The sequence below is a fragment of the Diabrotica undecimpunctata genome, unplaced genomic scaffold (genome assembly GCF_040954645.1).
Source record: "Diabrotica undecimpunctata isolate CICGRU unplaced genomic scaffold, icDiaUnde3 ctg00001305.1, whole genome shotgun sequence".
NCBI lineage: Eukaryota > Metazoa > Arthropoda > Insecta > Coleoptera > Chrysomelidae > Diabrotica > Diabrotica undecimpunctata.
Window position 1 is genome coordinate 6349 of NW_027312137.1, and position 23742 is coordinate 30090.

Genomic DNA, 23742 nt, shown 5'->3' on the forward strand with positions numbered 1-23742 from the left:
TTTTCTAATCATGTAGTCCATGTCTTCCTCATCCTTCGCTACAACTACCGGATCATCTGCGAAAAATAAAGTTGTTAGAGATTTACCACCGCCTATGTCAATTCCCATTCCGGATACTTGTTTCCTCCACTGCTCTAGCGATGATTGAATATTTATTTTAATTAGGTTGGAGATAGACAACATCCTTGTTTACGCCCCTTTGTTATTGGAAATGATTTAGATATAAAGTTTCCTTCTTTAACGACACTTCTTGCATTGCGATAGCATTCACATACTCTCTACTGAGACCCACTTTCGTCAATGTTTAAAACAGTTTTTCCAAAGGTACCGTATCGTATGCCTTCTCTAAATCTACAAACAATAGGTGAGTAGATAGATTCCTTGCCTTCCGTTTTTCTATTACTTGCTGCAGAACGAATATACCATCAGTACACGATCTTCCTGCACGAAATCCATTTTGTTCTTATATGTCTTCGTATTCTGATTCTATTCTTTTTTTATTATTTGACCCTACAACCTTCCCACTGAGCTGATAACAGTTATTTTCCTATAATTAAAGCATTTGCGTTTATTCCCTTTCTTGAATATTGAGCTGATGTATCCAGCATTCCAATCATCAGGGATATTTTGTCCTTTTAAGCATTTTTTAAATAGTTGAACCAACATCTCATGTAATATTTTTGGTCCATACTTTACAAACTCAATTAGGATGTCTCCAGGTCCTGCTGCATTACAGTTTTTCGATCTTTTGGGGGCATCACTTAACTCTCCGGTTGTTATCTCAATTATTTGTGTATGTTTGGATATTTCTTTCATTTTGATCTCTTGGAATGTACATCTATCCTCTGTCAATAAGACCTCATAATGGTGTTTCCAGTGTTTCAGATCTATTAAGTGCAAGTTATATTTTTCCTTTCCTTCTCTCCGGAGAGACTTTATCACCTTCCACGCTTGGCCAACTCTTGTTTCACCCAAATACCTATCCACCTCTGCACATCTTCGATCCCACATCTCATTTTTACTTTTCACTACTTATCTTTTTACATCTCGATTTAATTTTTTATATATCTTGTAATCTTCCTCCTTTCTCGTTGACATCCATTTCTGATAAGCAGTTTTCTTCTTGTTTACTAACGTTTGCATATTCTCCGACCAACATTCTTAATTTTTTGTTTTATGTTTGTCTTTATAACCCAAGGCTTCACTTGCAGCCTCATGAATGCATTTTTTGTAGGATGCTTCTAATTAATTTATTTGCCTTAAGCTCATTTAGAAATTCCTTTGAGGCTTTCGACAACAGTTTATCATATTCACCTATCTAATTCGTCTGCTAGTTTCTATATTCTATTCGCTGATTACGTACTTAAAATAAATTTTAGAATTGCCTTCTTCAACATTTCTTTTTATAGCTATATTAAAGTACCCAAACATGCAAATAGATTCCGAATAAGAAAAATAATTTATACTATGAATTGTTTATTATCTTAAATTAAATTTTCAGAGGTACTTCAATTTTATAATAGGAACAGTATAAAAGCTATTTTTTTTTTCAATGTTTACCATAACACTTTAAAAATGTTCTCAAAGATAATATTATTTGTAGCTGCTTCTTTGTGCGTTTCGTGCAGTACGCAGGTAGGTTTTATTATTAATTTTTTGTAGTCTAAGATCTACATTTTATATACGTTGATCTTTATTTTTAGAAATAACAAGTATAATAATTAAATCGTAATTTTAGGGCAACACTAATTTTCTGTAGGTCTCCTTATTGTTATCCCAACGTTATTTAATTATGTTCTATTATCTAAAAATAATTTCAATAAATAATATTAAATATTTCCCTGTAAGTTATGATATTGTCCTAAAAATAAATAAGGCATTGGTAGTTTCGAAAAAACTTGTGCTATACCAAGCTGTTGAGATAAAAATGAATAATTTTAAGCATTAATTAGTGAATTTTTGAAACCAGCACACCTTTAAGAAGTAACCTCCAAGTGCGCGCAACTCTAAACTGTTGATTATATTTTTTTATAATTCGCACTTTTAAGGTAATAGTTATTTAACCAACAAGTGTATTAATAAGGGTGATTAACAATTGAGATATTTTAACGCGTGAGCGGAGTGAGCGCGTTAATGTTCGAGATTGTTAATCGCCATTTTAATTCACCAGTTCGTTACAAAACTTTTCCGTCGACCGTACTATTTAGAAATAAAGATAGGTATCTTAGTTTAAATTTTTATTTACTTAACGATAAACAACAATTTTTTCAGCTTTCATTAACTTTATTCAAAGTTTAATTTTCCTTAGTGGTAGTTTTATTATTGTAAACATTAATATTGGAAATAGGACAATTACTGAAATTAAAGGAAGGTATTGATAAATAATTATCTGCTGTATAGCATTTTGGCAAATTTATATTTAAGTCTTCTTGGACCTCTGTATATTCTGTGATAGAAGAAGAAATAGTGATGCTGAAGGAAGTACTTTGACAAGGTTTAGTGGTATTTTGTCCCAAGAGTTTTTCAGCCTTTTCAAGTTTATTCTGCATAGAATTATCTATATAACCTTCTGCTACAGCAGTCGATTTCCAGCCACCTAGTCTTTTAATAGCTGAAAAGTCTGCACCACTGTCACACAGTATTGAGGCAGAGGAATGTCTAAAACAATGCCCAGTGTAGAGATGCGGGTGCTCTAATTTTAAGAATTTAGCAATAACGGAAGGAATTTTGGAAAACGTATTTATGCCAACTGGCTGTGTGGAACATTTGTTATTTTTATAAAAAATAATTTTAAATTTTTTAGTGGGAATATAAATAGGTATATGTTTGGTTGCCTACACCACAGGTCACTGCCAAGCACAGAGCCTTTAATTAATTTATGCAAGCAATGTATGTTGTGTTGCCTATAATATAATCGTTCATTAATAGAAAATCATTCATTAATAGGGTCATTAATCAACGATTTTGAGGGTGTTAAAATGGATCATAAATGGACTGTCGATGGAAAACGTTGATTAAAGCACATTTTTGTTGTTTCAAATCAATATTTTGGGGTAAAATAAGTTTAATATTATAAAAGTACATAAAAAATCTTTTTATTTAATAATTTTTAAAATAACTTTTGTAAATTTTTTATGCAAAATAATTATTTATGACAAACCTCTATGTATAGTAAAAAAATAGGTAAATCTGAACGTTTTCTTCTCTTTTTGACTCGTAGAGAAAAAAACTTAATTTGCAATTTTAAATCCTAGCTGCTCGGAAAAATTTATCATATCTCCGTTAAATACTGACGAATTTCTGTGTAACGGAAAATTTTGTGAACATTTGCGATATTTTTTTGGCTGCTAATAAAACTTTAGTGACTATTAACATTTCTTTAAATTACTCTTAATCATCTTTTTTTTACATATATCATACATTGATTTTACTCTTAAAAGGGTAAAAAGAGAATTATATTGTATGGAAAAACCAATATATATATATATATATATATATATATATATATATATATATATATATATATATATTGTTATGATGTGTTTTTTGTTTGAATGATGAGCAATGAGTATTTTTAATAATATAATATATAGGGTTTTTATCGCGGTTCTCAAAGAATTAGCTTGTAAGTACTTTTTTAAATTATCTTTATTATAACTATTATGAAACACACATATATATCTAACTTAGCCAATGTAAATTTAAAATAAACTATCTTTAAATTGATATTCTTATAAAACTAATTAAATTCTATAGACAATCTAAAATTTAAACAAACTATCTTCAAAATTGAAATTGTTATGACACTAACTAAATTATATTAACAAATTTTTGTACCTTTCTTTCACTGAATGCCTAAATGAACTGTTTTCCACTGTATATATTCTTATCACCACTGAAAGTCTTCGTACTTCGGTTATCCTTGTTTTTGTGAAATTTCTTTTTCCAATTATCAGCTTCTACCAATTTAGGATATAGTTTTCTTCACCAGCATGTATACACCACCAACCAAACCAGCAAACAGCATTTATATTTATTCTTCTTTTCAATATACCAATATCCAATTATTATAAGTTGATTTATACTAATCTCCAACCATAATATAATTTAATTTCTTCCAATATACCTTTTTTTATCTTCAATAATTATTTGTGTATAATTATAAATGTGCATTAAATTATATGCCTAATTTTTAATCTTCATTTAACTCACTATATTAAACTATTGGACTATTTCTAGTTGATTCACTGACTCTAACTAACTTTCATAATAAACTGCTTGACTTCTGACTAAAAACTTAAAAAACTTCTGAACAATTGACTTCACTAAGTAAATGTATCTATCTTCTAACTAACTTTCATGATAAAACTGCTAAAAACTCTTCTGACTGCACTATCTAAAACTTTTCTGACTAAAAACTTTCAAAAACTGCCATCTTGAATCCAAATCACGGGTATTTATATCTTTTGGACATTCTAGAACCATCTCGTAAGAGATCCCGTTCCAATTTGTTCTATTTCATACTTGTATGAATTTTCTGGAACAAACCATTTCGCAAACATGGCCATCTCCGGAGATCCAGAGAATTCCATTCTTTTCTATTAATAATTTTGTTTACATTTAGGCTTTTCAGATCAGAATATATAATTAAATTAGTAACTTAACATTCTAATTTAATAAAATACACATTTCAAACAATATATTATTATAACCCACTTATATTCGTAAATATTCTTAAACGTCACTTCAGAGTATAAATATCTGTCAATCTCCGAGAGTATTTTTGGTTGCCTAAGCACATGGCTCACTTATATATATTTACAATATTAAAATACAACTTTTTTACAATTATTATATGCTAATTTATTAAAAATGCCCTCACATAAATATATTTTTATTAAATTCTCTAGTATATAATTTATTTAAAACAACCAAATATCTAATATTATGTAGTATATAACTTATAAATTATTTTCTATAAACCCTAATCGTCACAATACCCCAAAAATAATATTTAAAATAAATAATTTACTTATTATTTTTTTAAATATTAATTTTCTCATACCTTATTAAATTTAATAAATCAAATTTTTTTTTTATTTATTTAAAATGTGTTAAATACATCCCTGTTCGCTGTCTATGTCAAAACAGAGAATAACGGAGAACAGTTCGTCTATTCTATGGTCAAACTGTCATGTCAAATGGAGAGAATAAAATATAACCTTAATTAAAAATATAATCTATATTGTGTTATGTTTATTTATAGACAAAATCTAGGAATTATTTCCATTCAAAATAACTTCATCAATATAAATTGGTAAGTTTTTCCACTTTATTATATTAGAAAGACATTTTTATAGCAATTATAGTATCTAACCCCAAATTATGATTTTTAGGGTACCAAACAATTTCCATATGTACAAAATTCAACAAGTATGATGTCAAATTTATTCACAACAAAGAAATCTACCATCTATCTATGAAATGGATCTATCAGTAAGTTATTAGTGTTAATCTATTTGTGTTAAAGGTATAGAAAATATTATTCAATCTCTTCATGATATTGAAAAATGTCGTTGATATGAAATATGCCTCTTAGTCTGTTCTCTGCATCTATTAACACATAACTATTTAGTCCATTCTGATTTTCAATTGTATATGGACCTTCAAACATTGGTTGTAATTTCTTACAACGGTTTTCTTTAACATTACTTTTTCTAAGTGAACGAATTAACACTTGGTCTCCTTTTTGAAATGTGATTGGTTTTTTTTATATTTCGATTTTGTCTTCTGATATATTTTTCAGCTTTCCTCCTAATTCGGTTATTCACTTTCTGCATTACTTGTTCTAACATATCCTGATTATATTCACTAATCCACTTTCTGTTTCCTATATGGCCAAACATTAAATATTCTGGTACTTCCTCTGTATTCAAATTATGTGTATTATTTAAAAAATATTCTACTTGTGGTATATGTTGCTGCCAAGTTTCGTGTTGATTTTGACACATTATCCTTAAATATTTTATAACTTCTTTAATATATCTTTCTGCAGGATTTGCCTGAGGATGTCTGATACTTGTAAAATGAATGTTGATTCCCTTTTTCTCACAAAATGCCCGAAATTTTTGGTTGTTAAAATATGTAGCATTATCTATTATGCAATTTCTAAATGGTCCTATTTCTTTGAAAAATTGATTAATATATAATTTTAATGTTTTAACATTTGTTCTAGAGCAGGGATATAGTTTAATAAATTTTGTATATAAATCAACTATCACTAGTATATGCTTTTTTCCTGTTGGACTGAGAACTAAATTTGAAATAAAATCCATGGAAACTGTATTTAGTTTTTCATATACAACATTAGATTTATATGTGTTCTGGTTTTTTAAATTCTTTTCTTTGTTTAGTTGACATATTGGGCATTGGGTAGTAATTTCTTTTGCTATACTTATGTCATTCTTTGCAAAATAATTGTCCCTAAATAGCATCCATAGCTTTCTTGAACCAATATGCATATAATTGTTATGTAAATTTTTCAATATTTTCTTTGCTAAAGTTCTAGTTATTACATATACTTCTATGCCATTTATTATTTTATAATATACCCCATCTTTCCTAAGGACTTTTTGTTTTTCACTCAAATTGATCTGATCTCTTATAATTTCTTCTTTAGAATATAATCCTGTACTTTCTACTAATTGATTTAATCCAATTTTTATTGTTCGCTGCCCTTTTTGTGGTGTATTTTCTAACCTTGATAAAGCATCTGCCACTATATTGGATTTTCCAGAAATGTATTTGACTTCAAAGCAGTATTCACTAAGTATTAGACTCCACCGATGTATTCTACTGTTTCCATATTTGTTATTTAATATAGACGTTAAAGCTTGGTGATCTGTTTCTATTGTAAATTCATTACCCAACAAATAAAATCTTAATTTTGTGACACAGTGTATTATACTTGCTAGTTCTAATTCTGAAACTGAGTAACCCTTTTCATGTGGCTTTGTGATTCTTGAAATGAATTGTATTGGGTATTCGACCCCATTATGTATTTGTAATAATACCCCTGATAATCTCTCTATTGATGCATCTGTTCTTAATATGAATGGCTGTGTGTAGTCAGGATAGTATATTTTCAAATTTGACAGAAAAATGTTTTTAATCTCTTGGAATGCTAGTTCTCTTCTCTGATCCCATCTCCATTTTACACCTTTTCTCAGTAGTTCAAGTAATGGAATTTCTTTTATACTTAGATCTGGTATCATCCTTTTATAATAATTAATTATTCCAATGAATCCTCTTAAAGTTCTTAAATTGTGTGGTGTTTTATATTCCTGAATGACTTGTGTCCGTTCTGGATCCATTTCGATTCCCTTAGTGTTAAGTTTATAACCTAGATATATTACTTCTTTTTGAAAAAATGTACATTTTTCTTGATTTATTTTTAGTCCAACTTTGTCTAATTTGTTTATTATAATTTTTAGGTGTTTCTCATGATCTTCAGCCGTTTTAGAAAAAATTAATATATCATCAATGTAGTGAATTACAAAATGTTCATATTGATCCAAATTATCATGAAGACATCTACATAGAGCACTGCAAGATGATTGAAGTCCAAATGGTACTACTTTGAATTGATATACTACTCCATCTATCTGAAATCCTGTATACTGTCTACTTTTTCTTTCTAGAGGTATTAACCAAAAACTATGCTGTAAATCGATTTTAGTGAAAAATGACATTCCTGTAATTCTTCCTAGTATTCCATCTATACTCATTGGTGCTTCAAATTGCTTTTCAGTAATCTTATTAATATTCCTTGCATCCAAACATAACCTGATTTCACCTGATCTTTTTCGTACTACTACTATGGGATTTATAAAACGTGTGTCTGCTTTCTCAATGATTCCATCTTCTAACATATTATTAATTGTTTTGTTTACTTCTTCTCTGTATTTATATGGTATTGGGTATGATTTTGTTTTAAAATCTTTTTCTTCTTTAACTTTTATACTATGGATATAATTTTGTGCAATTCTATTTTCTTTATTGACAAGTCCCTTGTGTTGCTGCAATATGGAAATGACTATTGATTTATATTCTTCAGGGCAATTTAAAACTTTCATCATCTCTTCTTCTTTACAAATCACATTATCCTTCAATATGTACTCATTATTCCTTGCTTCCAATTTTACGCACTCCGCCTCGTAGGCATCCATCTGCTTAAAATTTCCATTCCTTAAATATTCACTACAATAATTATTCTTTACATTCTTCTGGGACATTTCCCTATCATCAAAATACATTTCTTCTTCATAAACATAATTATTTTCTTTTAATAATATCCTATCAACTCTTATTCCTTCTTCTACCTCATCTTTCTGCATAAATTTAATTATTTGCCCTTCCAAAGTTACCATTTTTTCTTCAAAATCTATCTTTACTTTCTTCTTTTCCAATTCATCATTTCCCATTAATATATCAACACATAAATCCTTGACAATATATCTTTGCATATTAATTTCTTTATTAAGAATATTAATTTTAAAATTGGCTAGTTTATCAATTTCACCCAACTTCTTATTATTTGCACCAATAATTTTAATTTTTGGAATCTTTATTATATCTGATAGTTTTAATGTATTAAAAATAAAATTCTCCGAGACTAAAGTACTTTCTGAACCAGTATCTATCATAATTTTAATCATTTTATTTTTGGCCAAAGCATTTATATAAATTAAATTAATAGAGTCAATAATTTTATACTCATCTAAAGAAATAAATTCAGAAGGTTTTTCATAATAGCAATGGCCTAACTTGTAATTCAGAAAGTTTACTGCACAAAATTTTGATTATTAGAATTGTCAGATTGTATCTGACCACTTGAATCTGATGTCCTATGTCCTTCCCTACTATGACTTCTACTCACATTTTCCTGCCTTGTAGTACTTCGTTCCCTGTCTTCGCAGCTTCTATTCCTTTGAACACAATTTACCTGTCTGTTATAGTTAGGTCGCTCTGTATTTCTTCTATTGTTAAAATCTTGTCTATTATTATTAGTACTGTTATTAAAATGTTGTCTATTATAATTAGTATTATTATTAAAATTTTGTCTATTATAACTAGTATTATTACTAAAGTTCTGTCTATTTTGATTACTATTATTATTAAAATTTTGTAAATTATCACCATACCTAGTATTATTGTTATATGATTGTCTATATTGTTGATTATCATTTTTATTATATTGAAAAGTATTGTTGTTTTTTCTGTTGTTATTATTACTTGTCATATTGCCTCTTTGTATTCTTTGAATAAAATTAATAAAATTATCTATTGTTTGAATATTTTGTACAGTTACGGTTTGCACAACATCAGCATCAAAATGTCTAGATACATTTAAGACTGTTTCATCCTCTCTAAGTGGTGGTTCTAAATATTTTGCAACTGTTATCAATTTCAATGCATAATCTACCATATTTGATTTTAAATTTTGATTATACTTTCCAAAATATAGAATTTCTCTAAACTTGGCTTGCTCTAATTCACCCCAATAATAATTTAAAAATTTATTTTCAAATGTTTGAAAATTATCTAAATCATTCTCAATACTAGCAAACCAAGTTGCTGCATTGTCATTTAATGTCATTCTAATATAATCTTTAATATCATTAATATTATTCACAAATCTTAATTTATGTTTTAAACTATTTATGTATACTCTAGGATGCAAATTTTTTATATTACCAGAGAATTTAATCCCAGTCTCATTTGTTAAATTTAAGTAAGGTCTCCCTATGTCTCTCATTTGTGAAATATCATCTATTCTCTGTTCCACATTTCTTATTTGATTACAATTTATTTGGATATTTTGTTGTATATCGTCTAATTTTTCTTCTGTGTTTCTCCTGTCTTCGTTAATTTTTACTTCTAAGTTACATTTCTGTAACTCTATTTTCTGTTCTATATCTATCTTATTATCTTGAATAATCCTCTTTACTTCTATCCTCTCATTGTCTATCCTTTTCTTGTAGTCATTCCGTATACTTTTTATTTCATTTGCTACTTTTTTCTCTGCAGCTTCAAGTTTTTTATCCATTTGTTTTACAATTTTATTATTATTATCTTCTATTTTCTTTTCTAATTTTCTATAATTCTCTTCCAATTTCTGTTCCATTTTTTTCATGTCTTCTTTGACTTCTTTTGAATTCTCTTCCAATTTTTTTATGTCTTCTTTAATTTCTTTTGAATTCTCTTCCATTTTTTTCGTATTCTCTTCCATTTTCTGTTCCATTTTTTTCATGTCTTCTTTGATTTCTTTTGAATTCTCTTCCATTGTCTTGTTCATCTGCATCATTAATGACATCAAAGCTGCCATATTGACATTTTCCTCTCTTTCTGGATTCATTTCTGCAGTATCTTGTGGAACTTGAACTAAACTCTCCTCTTGTATAGGTTGTGTTTCTACTTCCACATCTTCTTCATTCTTTTTGCTTCTTGTACCTTTCTTTCCTTGAGACATTTTGAGACTTTACTTGTTCAAATATAATTAAAATTAAAATCTATACTTTTTTCTTTCTACTGATAATTTATTTAATTATATGAGAGCACTTATCTTCCCAAACTAATTCTTTTAAATAGAGAGCCCCACGTTGGGCGCCAAATTGTTATGATGTGTTTTTTGTTTGAATGATGAGCAATGAGTATTTTTAATAATATAATATATAGGGTTTTTATCGCGGTTCTCAAAGAATTAGCTTGTAAGTACTTTTTTAAATTATCTTTATTATAACTATTATGAAACACACATATATATCTAACTTAGCCAATGTAAATTTAAAATAAACTATCTTTAAATTGATATTCTTATAAAACTAATTAAATTCTATAGACAATCTAAAATTTAAACAAACTATCTTCAAAATTGAAATTGTTATGACACTAACTAAATTATATTAACAAATTTTTGTACCTTTCTTTCACTGAATGCCTAAATGAACTGTTTTCCACTGTATATATTCTTATCACCACTGAAAGTCTTCGTACTTCGGTTATCCTTGTTTTTGTGAAATTTCTTTTTCCAATTATCAGCTTCTACCAATTTAGGATATAGTTTTCTTCACCAGCATGTATACACCACCAACCAAACCAGCAAACAGCATTTATATTTATTCTTCTTTTCAATATACCAATATCCAATTATTATAAGTTGATTTATACTAATCTCCAACCATAATATAATTTAATTTCTTCCAATATACCTTTTTTTATCTTCAATAATTATTTGTGTATAATTATAAATGTGCATTAAATTATATGCCTAATTTTTAATCTTCATTTAACTCACTATATTAAACTATTGGACTATTTCTAGTTGATTCACTGACTCTAACTAACTTTCATAATAAACTGCTTGACTTCTGACTAAAAACTTAAAAAACTTCTGAACAATTGACTTCACTAAGTAAATGTATCTATCTTCTAACTAACTTTCATGATAAAACTGCTAAAAACTCTTCTGACTGCACTATCTAAAACTTTTCTGACTAAAAACTTTCAAAAACTGCCATCTTGAATCCAAATCACGGGTATTTATATCTTTTGGACATTCTAGAACCATCTCGTAAGAGATCCCGTTCCAATTTGTTCTATTTCATACTTGTATGAATTTTCTGGAACAAACCATTTCGCAAACATGGCCATCTCCGGAGATCCAGAGAATTCCATTCTTTTCTATTAATAATTTTGTTTACATTTAGGCTTTTCAGATCAGAATATATAATTAAATTAGTAACTTAACATTCTAATTTAATAAAATACACATTTCAAACAATATATTATTATAACCCACTTATATTCGTAAATATTCTTAAACGTCACTTCAGAGTATAAATATCTGTCAATCTCCGAGAGTATTTTTGGTTGCCTAAGCACATGGCTCACTTATATATATTTACAATATTAAAATACAACTTTTTTACAATTATTATATGCTAATTTATTAAAAATGCCCTCACATAAATATATTTTTATTAAATTCTCTAGTATATAATTTATTTAAAACAACCAAATATCTAATATTATGTAGTATATAACTTATAAATTATTTTCTATAAACCCTAATCGTCACAATATATATATATATATATATACAGTATACTCCCTTTATAACGAACACGGTTATTACGAGGTTTCGCTTATAACGAGGTACATTAGATGTCCCGTGAAATTTCTATTGAACTATAACCCTTTATAGCGAGGTAAATTTGCTTATAACGAGAGAAAATAAGATTAAAAACCGTATTTTTTACGTTTTGGCCCGGCCGTAGCTATAAATAAATACACGAAGACGGTATTTAACTTCATAAATAAATACCCTTTTTAACTGCGGGCAATAAACTTCTTACAATTTATGATTCTTAGTCGGAAATGTAAAATTTATGATTCACAAGTGTCATTGTATTGGGTTGACCATTTACACCTAATAATATGGGTCCTAATAGACAAGATGTGGAAAGTGTTTTAAAGGTTGTCAGAAACTTTATCCAAGGACAAAACGCAAATGAAGAAGCATAAAACTGTTTCACATCTTTAGAAAATATGATAGATAGAATACTGGACAATTTAAAGCAGTCAAAAATGACAAAATAACTTTATACGCTTTATACATATTTACAGAATACAGATTTTTTGTTTTAACGTATATCCTTGACAGTAAAAGTAAACAACTCTTTTTTGTTTTAATGCATTTCATTGACAATAAAAGTAAACAACTTTGTTTTAAAAACGCCATTCAAACAATATTTATTAGAATCTTATATTGCTCCGAATGGCTTCACTATAGAAAGTTAATGTTTTAGAAAACTACATATTCATATGTATGCACAATATTATTGTTGTTGGATATAACGAAATCCGCTTATAAGGAGGTAATTAGTCGGCCATTTCAGTTCTCGTTATAGAGGGAGTCTACTGTATATATATATATATATATATATATATATATATATATATATATATATATATATATATATATATATATTATATATATTAACATACCTATACATATATGTTTATATTTTAATCAAAACTTTATTGTGTGTATTTAACAACTGTTGTGAAATATAATAAATTGTGTGCAAAATAATTGTCTTCTTCTTCTTCGGCTTTTCCCATTATGAGTTCGCCGTTTTCGTCCTCCACAGCACTCTATTCTCCCAGTCACCTTCTCTGAGGTCTCTATCTATCATAGCATTTCCGACGTATGTTTTCCATCTTGTAGCAGGTCTTCCTCTCCGTCTTCTTCCCGGCGGGTCCCAGTTTAATATTCTTTTCGGCCACCTATGCTCTGGCATTCTTTGTACATGCCCGTACCACAAAATAATTGCACATTGTTTAAATAAAATTAATAGTCAAAAATATGTACCTGTCATCGTATTGTAAGAAAAATTGTACATTATTATATTTCTTTTGCAAAATATTAGTTTATTGCACTTGAAATTTGTTAAATATAAAATTGAAACCCAACTCTTAATCCAATGAGCTAAGTATTATTTTTTGTTTATATATAAAAAATTCATTAAGATCAATTCTGCTCATTGCTTCTGTATACATATAAAATTTATATCCCCTTCAAAAGTCTTTACATACTTCAATTAAGTGTACATTTTCTCTTATTAAATTTGAGTGTAGTCGATCAATTTAATAATAATAAACCTTGTGACTGACACTAGATCCAGACATAGAAATAAAACCTAGAATAGCAATAACTAAAACTACTTTTATGAAAATGAAGTCTTTTTTTTTTGTTTTGTTTTTTTTTGGCATTAGGCTCAAGACCTATTTAGCCGGACAATTGGTTTAATACTTAAAAACAATCTCCTACACTTCCTTTAAATTCATGACAATTTCCTAACCGTTAGTTCATTCACTCAATTTCCTAACCTTCCCATTGAAAACACTATTGGGTAACTATACGAAAAGGATTGAACAGGAACACAACGCGCTATCTCAGAGTTTTTTAACACAAACAATACAGGCAACGGTTAAAGGTAAATGACATAAATATATGACATATACCCACTAAAGTAGCGCCTTTAGCCAAATGGTCTACTTTTTCATTGCCTGGAATATTACAGTGACCTTTAACCCATACAAAAGTTAAAAATTCTTTGTCTTTTCAATTCTTTTTAAGGAAGTTAAGATCCTTAGCGTTTCAAGCGCATCTACAATTAATCTGTTGGTATATATGTGTTTAGAGAAGTGTCTTAATGCGAGGAGGACGGACTGTGAGTCAGATAAAATTATATATCGTTCGAAAACATAATGTGCTATTAATTATCCAATCCAACGCCTTGACAATGGCTACCAATTCAGCTGTGAATATTGGGCAATATGATTTTAGTTTGTACTGAAAATAATCTTGAATATTGTCTATGTAAATGGCACAGCCAACACCAGCAGGCGATTTTGAGCATCGGTACAAATTTTACAAGAATGGTTACAGTCTTCCAGCTTGTTCTGTACTACTAAATCTTCGTAAACAATTGAAATAGATAAAGGAATTACTACAGCAGGTTTTTATTTATTAAACTGGCATTTAAGAATAAATTTTTTCTGCCAAAAATGGACGTCTTAAATGTAAAGGTGGCTCGTTACATTCTGCCAAAAGGGCCGGTGTGGGAGTAGATTTGAAAGCTCCTAGGACTAACCTTAAAGCTTTGCATTGTATTCGATCTAATTAAATCAAACGAGGCTTTATCGCTGATCCATAGAAAAAGCTTCCATAGTCCAAAATTGATCTGGTATATGCTCTGTAAAATAAGTTTATTTTCGGTTCTGCTCCCCAATCGTATCGATTAACGGCCTTAAAGATATTAAGGCTTTTTTCACATTTGGTAATGCAATTATTACTATGCTGGTTCCAGGTTAATTTTGAATCCAAGGTAACACCTAGGTATGTAAAACTGTTATATACAGGAATTTCCAGCTGGGAGAATTTTAACGTACTAACTTTTGGTAACCTGTGTCTCGAAAAAAAATACTACACCTGATTTCTTAGGTGAGATGTCAAGATCATGACTATCAAAATACTTTTTGCAATAAGACATATTTACTTTAAGGGCATTAACACATTGTTGAAAAGTTTTTTTCTCAACATAGAAACAGAAGTCATCAGCATATTGTAAAATGTTACTGCATTCCCATAGTATGTTAGTTTAATGAATACAAGTTAAATAATAAGGGACTAAAAAACTGAGCCCAGAGGTAACCCTTTGTTAACTATCCTTTGACCAATCAGTGAATTATTTAGATTGACTAGGACATAAGCACATATACTAGGCACTCCTAATTTAACAAGTTCACAAGTTCAATCACTCGAGCAGAAGGTCGAGAATAACGTTATCATATGCACCAGAAATGTCCACAAATAAAGCAGCTGTGTATTTGTTTTTAGAATAAGTTAACTGGATATCGGTTGCTAAGTGTGAAATGCAATCCATAGTTCCTTTTCCTCTACGAAACTCAAGCTGACCGTCTGAGTAAAGGTTGTTACTTTCCATCCACCATTCTAATCGATTTTTCATGATTCGTTGAAATGTTTTTAATATACATGACATAAGAGATATCGGTCTTAGGACATTGGGATCATTAGCTTTTGGGATAGGTATTGCAAGACACTGCTTCTAAGAATCACAGTTATCACCTTTAATTAGAATATTGTTAAAAATATCACGGAGAAATTGAAGTGCTATTGTAGGCAAGTTATATATCAAAAGATAATTAACACCATCAATCCCAGAGGAGGATCTCTTAGAATTCTTGATATTAGCAGTTAGTTTATTGATAATAATAGGCTTGATACTAAAAAAATGTGATTTAAATGTATCTTCAGCGAGGATATATTGAAGAAGGAATATAGCGAGGAGCCATTTTATGAAACAAATTTTTAACGATATTTTCGTCGTGCACATACAGATTTTTTATTTTTTTTTTTTTTTTAATTTTCTTAATTCTATCCCATATTTCAGTTGGATAAGTTTGTCTGTTTAGATTGAGACAGAAGTTGGCCCAACTATTTTCTACATTTCTGTTTAAAGGTTCGTTTACATTTAGCATTTATTTTTTGATATTCAACAAAGTTTGCCAGACACATATTTTGTTTGTACCTTTTGCATTCAATTTTTTCTCTTATTCGATATCTCACAGCACTCCTCGTCCCACCATTTGGGTGATTTGAATGATATATTTGAGGATGGTCCTAGAATTTTGCAAGATTTGTTCGCAGCATTCGTGATCTGTTCCATTAAAAATATACACATACGGTTGGTATCGATGCAGTTTGGTGGCGTGGAAAATGATTTCTCTATTTCAGCTGTATAAAAGGTCCAATTTGTTTCATTCATAGACCATCTATATAATGGGGACGTGATTGCATCATTGTGATAATAGTTATTAAGCGTAATACTGATTGGGTAATGATCTGATCCATATGTATCCTGACTAACAGACCAACCAAGTGTAGGACATTCCTTAGATGAAGCAATTGTGAGATCTACTGCAGATTTAGCCTGGCCAGGAGGGAAAATCCTTGTGGCAGATCCATCGTTTATAACAATCAAGTTTGGAAAATAATCTAAAGCATTCACCAAAACTTTGCCATCATGTGAGCATGCAGGTGATCCCCCTGATGGGATCACTGCATGCTCACATGATGGCAGATGGGTATTAAAGTCGCCTACTATTATGCAATCATGTTTTATTTAAATAAATAAACTTATGTAGTCTATATATATATATATATATATATATAATATAATATATATATATTATATATATATATATATATATATATATATATATATATATATATATATTATCAACTGTGTAACAATATATTTTGTTTTATTTTTTTTTAGGATTCAGATTTAACTGTGACTTTGATTTACGAAGGCTTGAGTCCATATGCAACTGATTTTGTTTTGGATCAACTATACCCTGGATCCCAACAATTGGGAGACAGCTTTAAATTGGATTTAATACCGTATGGATGGGAGGTGAGTTATAATATTGGGTGATATATTAAATCAAAAATCAATAATGTATAACTCTATTATAGACTTACAAAGCTTATTACCATATATTTACATAATAAAATAAAAAAATCAAGCAATAATATATGTTTCGGAACTGTAAAAAGATCTTGTTATACTTTAATGGTGGCACTGTCGCAGGTCATTCTTTCTATCTGCGTCATTTGACATACATTCGTTGAAACTCGGTGGGTTAATATCCAGGTTTTAATGGTATGTGGCTTTTGCGTCTTATGTATCATTTGAACCAGCATCTGAGAAAAAACTATTTATGTGGACAACTTTTAGTTTCCGTCTAGGCAATTGCTTAGTTCGGTGTATCACACAATTTAGTTACTTTTTAAATTCGTATAAACCTTCCCATTGTCTTTAGTTAATAGATAATTATATTGATCTTGCATTAGTTAATCAATAATTATATTTCGATCTATCTTTCATTCCATCACTGTAAATCTGGATATGTTTTCTGGCAAGGTCATGTATTCTATCACGTTCTTTTTGTCGACGTATTCTTGACCTGCCAAGTTTTCTTTTGGACAGTTGGTAAGCAAGCTAAAAGCTCAACATTGTAGAAAAGCTTCACTATTCTCAGTTATGTACCGAATGCAACAATTGTAACAGTTTACTTTTCAGTACAATTAGCTGTAACTTATTCGTTTTTTTTAAACTTCTATACTGTTTTAAGGTTTAAAAGGAGTTAAAAAGTTTTAACATCTATACTACATGTTCACCATTACGTTTTCAATTGACGATATATTTCTGATATGGATCATCTGCTTGAGCATCTTGTAGCTGTCAAGGTAGCCTTTGATTATTTACAATGATAGTGAATTTGCACGCAGCAATAAACATTGGCTACATGTCGCTCTATATAGCCTTCTGAAAAGGGGATTGGCATTTGCATTGGTTTTTCCTGGCATGTGCTCGATGTCGTAATGATATTATTGTACATTCAAAATATCTAGTTGTTTGACCTCCTGGATTTCAAAATTGTAGAAGCCTCTTTAGAGCTGCGTAATCAGTTCGCAGATTCAAATTTTGGACCATACAGATATTTGTAAAAAAGTTAATAGGCCTTCTTAGTATTTTGATACTACTTTGGATTTATTTTAAATAAGCTAAATGTTATTATTAAAGAACTTTGCTCAGATTCTTAAAATGCTTATCAAATAACTTTTGAACTACAATTATGTCATTTAAATAAACCAAATATGTGTGCCATGTTAGGCCCCTCAAAAATATCTCTTAAATTTCGCGAAAGCAATAGATCAAAAGTAATAATTACTAAGTGCCAGAAGCCTGAACCTATCGAATATGCGACTTTTTTCTTACTCAGCTGACGTGATTCCTACTTGCTGATATAAACTTTTTTAAGATCAAGTGAAGAGAATCAATATGACCCAAAGAGATTATCCAATGTATCGTCTATTTTTGGCAAGAAGTATCTATATTTTTTGTCACCGTATTGAGCTAGTAGTAGTCAAAATAAAAACATGCAATAAATTTTTATTATTTACCAGGACGTTAGGTGAGGTTGACAGACAATTGGATGGTTCAATGATCCCTTATTTGTCTATATCTCCAAAAAATTGTTTAGCTTCTTCCCGTTTCGCAAACGGCAGTTTTTTGTATTATAGAGCTTCTCAGGTATTGATTTTATTGGTTACTATGCTTGTTTTGAAATTCTACCGACATAACTTCTTCTTATTCTTCTTTAATTTCTATTTTACATCTGGTTGGTTCTTTGCTGACTATTATTAGTGTAGTTTTTCTGAGATAAGATTTTTTTTTAACAGCGTAACAGACTATTTTGATTTCCTAATTTCCCATTCTGTATCCTTTTCCTCTGTTAACGCTTTTGATGATTTCATCTATAATCAAATTGAAGAGCATGGGGCTCAATGAATCCCCTTGTCTTATTCCGCTGCCTATTTCTATAGGTTCTGTAAGTTGTCCATCTATTCTGACTTTCATTTTTTTTTTGTTTTGGTAGATATTTTCGATAATTTTTTATAATATTTAAAGCAGCTTCTCTATTATACAGAAGATAGATTACATCTTTAAGTCTTACTCTGTCCAACGCTTTCTTTAGGTCAATCAGACACAGAAATGCTGGTCTATTATACTCTAGTAATTTCTCAGTAATTTGCTTTATAACGAATATTGCATCTGTACACGAAACCCTGTTGTTCATCTGCTAAACGTATCCTCTGATTTATTAACACTTGTAAAATTTTAGTTGTAAGTTTTAGCGTAGTATTTAACAAGTTTATACCTCTGTAGTTTTCTGGCTGTTTTTATCTCCTTTTTTGAATAGTAGAATTAGTTCGCTCGTTCTTCATTCTTCCGGTATTTTATTGTGTTTTATAATTTTAATAATTAATGTTGTTAATTGTTCTTGTCATTGCTGTTCCACAATATTTCAGTAACTCGTTTGGTACCCACCGTCTTTACCTGCTGCTTTTCTTTTCTTCAGGATTTCACATATTTTCCGAACTTTCTTTACATTTATATTAAGTTCTTCATTTTGTGGTAATTTCTGGTGTTTACGGTTCTAGTGTCGTTTGTTCTTCCTCTGCATATAGCTTTTTTTAGGTAGTCAATCCACGTATCCTTTTCTATGTGTTTTGGTTCTATTAGTTTATTTACCTTCGTTCTTTGACCTCTTATGAAGCGCCATATTTCCTTTTTACAGACCGTAAAAATCATGTTCCATTTTTTTCGAAAAACGTTTCCAGTGATGATATGCATGTGTTTTCGTTTCTAATTGTCTTGTAATTATAGTATGCCTCTTGTGTTTTAGTTGACATGTATTTTAGGTATGCTTTTTTCTTTCCTTTACATTTTTCCTTCACTCTTTGTACAAAACCATGGAGTTCTTCGCCTCGGGAACGATTTATTCTTATTTATATTTCTTTCACCAAGAACTTCCTTGGTCGAGGCTAACATATTAGACTTAATTTTTTGCCCAGCTTTCTTTGACTCCGTCACCGACATAATATACATTTATTTTTGTGTTCCTACATCATCAAGATCTGGTCATATATGAACAACTATATCATGTATTTCAGGTACTAAAAGTTTGTCAGTCTTCGCTATAAGAACACACTAGTCTACCAAAGTTCTTTTTACCTAATTTGATAATTTGATAGAAGTTTCCTTTAAATTCTAGACTCTTACCGGAACCAAGAGACTAGAACACTTACAAGAGCTTCTAACGTTAAAAATTACTTAATATTCACGTCTTTGATCAAGCTTAGGCTTCCCTTTTTATAGTATCTGTTAAGTCTGGTAGTTAAAATTTTCTCAATATGATCGGGTAAAGTTACATTAAAGGGTATAGTTTCATACATGTTTTTCTTTTTCTTCGTGACAAGGAATATCTCTAACGTCGATCTTGAAGACTTCATTTTAAACAGCCGCAGGTTTTCTCAAAAGGTCTATCCTCAATATAAAATGGTGCTTTAGTTATAGCTCTTACTGGTGTCTTGGTGGTAGAGTACCTGTAGATTTTCAACAATTCAGTTTCTTGCAATTGCGACGAAGGTGAACTTCTTTTCCTTGTGGTACCTTTATTAAATATGTTGAACTTTGTTGACTGCTGCCCTGAAAAAATTTGAAAATATTTAAGTTAAACTATTTTCGTAGTTCATGACGTCTGGATATTCTTCTTTTTTCCAGACCTCCTTTTCCGTGCACCTTAACTTGAATTATGGTCCGAAGTGAGTCGTATTGTTGTTCATTACGCATTACAGTGTGGATATAAATATAGTCTTACCCCCCCCTAGTGAACTCCGTTATTTAAGACAAAGATGAAAAACGCTTGGACCCGTCAATTTTTATTTTAATAGAGGTATTTTATAACAAAAAAAATTGTCACCGCTTTCATCCCCTTCACTTGATAGCTACCCCCCTCAGATTTTTTTAAATAGTAATGACCACCGTGCGATGGTTCGTTGGAAAGGGTTTGAAAAGATAAATTCAAAAATGGATAAGGTTGAAATTTTGTATGGCATAAAGGTTTTATTTAAAATAAAATATACAAAAAATAAAGTATTAAATTACATCTATAAAATTAAAGGAACTGGCAAATTATCCTAAAAAAAAACTTAAATTACTGCAGGAGATGCCCGAAATGTTCTCCATTTACTTCCTGGCAGAAGTAGATTCTTTGTTTCGTTGCCTCCCGAACCCTTTGTAGGGTCTGCATATCCATCCTATTACATTCTTCGTTTATTCTTTGACGGAGTTCATCAAGTGTCGTCAACTGGCTCCCATACAGTTTGGATTTAAGCCCATTGGTAAAAAATCTAGAGGAGTAATATCTGGTGATCTGGGTGGTCATTCAATGAATCCATGACGTCCACATCCATCTTCTCGGAAACAAATTATTTAAAAAATTTGGAACGCGAGCATCGTAATGAGGCGGAGCTCCATCTTGCTGGAAAACAAGATCTTGGGTGAATTCGCCTGGATTGTTTCTAAGCACAACATTAATTACAAAAATTATTTGTGTTTTCAATAGATTAAGATAGCTTTTCTCCGTTAACTTCGATAAAAAAAGAGCCTATAATGTGATCCCCTAGTATACCTGCCCAAACATTTAATTTAGTGGGAAATTGAGTATGACACTCTCGAAACAATCGAGGGTTTTCGTCAGACGAATATCTTACGTTTTGTCGATGTACATGACCATTTAAATAGAATGTAGCTTCATCGGAAAAAACAAATATGTGTTAAATAATTTGGATCTTGTGAAATATTATTATCCATAGTTTCACAATATTGCAGTCGTCGATCTGGATTATCCTATGTCAATTCGTGCACTATTTTCATCTTATAAGGATGAAATTTTTGCTTTTTTTAAAATGTGTAAGGTGATCCTGTGACTTACTTCGCATTCGCGAGCAACATTTTTTAGTTTAACTGGATGGATTTAGTACAAATTGAGACAAAATATCTACTTGCTTTCCTCAGAAGTCTTTTTTCTACCATCCCGTTTCTTGTTTTCGACAGAACCAGTTTCACAAAACTTGGTGACGGGTAGTCTATAGTAATGTCGATCAATTGGACGATTCGGAAAACGTTCATTAAATATATTCTCACAGCTTCATGGTAGTTACGGTCCTGTTTCACTAAATATTAAAATTGCTTCTCATTTGCCTACTAATCTACGAGGTGGTGCCATTTTGATTGTTTTGTCTTTTGTAAACTAAAAATTTACAGGTTACCACTAAAGCTCACCAAATCTCAAGTTCTTGTCAATATTCTTTACAATCAACAGTGCTAATTGCTTGGTTTTTAGGACAGTTGTCAAAAACTAGACACGCCAACTAGATTATTTAAAAAATTTGTTCTGACCACGTTATGTTTTAATGACACAAAAGTATTTATTCTGAAAAAAAACAATTCGTTATAAACGTTCAAGAATAAAAATTAAATAAATTTTGTTATACCGAATGTCCCATATTAAAGCAACACCAGTGTACCTACTTTTGTATTGTTGTATCGAAAAGTGTATCTCCATACAATAAATCGTTATTAACAAACAGATCCTTAAAGTTAAATTAAAGTGTGATAGATTTTAGAATTCTTTTTTTCACACCCTTTCCAACGAACTATCGCACGACCCCCATTGCCATTTAAAAAATCTGAGGAGGTAGCTGTCAAATGAAGAGGATGAAAGGGACGACAATTTTTTTTATGTTATTAAATACCTCTATTAAAATAAAAAATTGACGGGTCCGAGCGTTTTTCATCTTTGTCTTAAATAACGGAGTTCCCTAGTGAAGGGGTAAGACTTAATATCCACAGTGTATATATGGCCCATATATTCCAGTTTGCCACGTTTTATATTTATAACTAGCTCAAGTTCTTTACCCATTCTGTTCAAACTTATTCGTTTGTCCTAGGACCTCAGGTCTAACCTTACTTTCAATTCATAAATCCATCCGATTAATTTAGATTGTAGAGTCAAATAGGTATGTGTAATTTTTGTACAGTTTCAATTTATTATTGCTTTGTATAACTGTTTCATATTCAACATCTTGGCAAACATCCTCACTTATTTTCCCTGATGATGGCTATAAAAAATAGGCGAAATATATTGGATAATGTAAAAAGAGTATACTTTGTCTATCTGCTGTTTACCAAATTATTTCCCTTCTTCGAATTTAAATTTGAGTTAGCTGTTATCAACCAATTTTCTTTATATATAATATGTATATTTTCATTTTGCAGAATTATGAAAAACTAGCCGATGGAACAATAAAATATACTTGTCAACATGGACCGAACGAATGCTATATTAATAGAATACACGCTTGTGTTATTGACCAAAATCCAGTTCAATCTGATCTTATAAGCTTTTTTGCAGTGCCATTTATATCAGGCTACCGCATATAATATTTTTGAAGAGTTGTTGGCTATGGCAAAGGATGTAAGTTTTTATCAACTTGATGTATTATTACAAAAATACTTAAATTATTTTAATAGAGTACTATTTAATTGTAAAATATAAACATTAGTAATATATAATATATATATATATATATATATATATATATATATATATATTATATATATATATATATTATATATGATATATTATATATATATATATATATATATATATATATAT

At 29.7% G+C, this 23742-nt stretch overlaps 1 protein-coding gene across 1 annotated transcript; it reads left to right on the plus strand.

Annotated features, from left to right (window-relative positions):
- Nucleotides 1-1522: 1522 nt before the first annotated feature.
- Nucleotides 1523-23535, plus strand: LOC140431530 (gamma-interferon-inducible lysosomal thiol reductase-like). The gene is made up of 3 exons (XM_072519433.1): nt 1523-1635; nt 16929-17066; nt 23343-23535. The coding sequence occupies exons 1-3, from the start codon at nt 1576-1578 to the stop codon at nt 23505-23507; spliced, it is 363 nt and encodes a 120-aa protein (XP_072375534.1). The 5' UTR covers nt 1523-1575; the 3' UTR covers nt 23508-23535.
- Nucleotides 23536-23742: the final 207 nt, after the last annotated feature.

Excerpts from the sequence above, each read along its gene's own strand:
- LOC140431530 (XM_072519433.1), top strand. The coding sequence starts at position 1,576 with ATGTTCTCAAAGATAATATTATTTGTAGCTGCTTCTTTGTGCGTTTCG. Across the intron at positions 1,636-16,928 it reads GCGTTTCGTGCAGTACGCAG|GATTCAGATTTAACTGTGAC; the intron begins GTAGGTTTTATT and ends ATTTTTTTTTAG. Across the intron at positions 17,067-23,342 it reads TAATACCGTATGGATGGGAG|AATTATGAAAAACTAGCCGA; the intron begins GTGAGTTATAAT and ends TTCATTTTGCAG.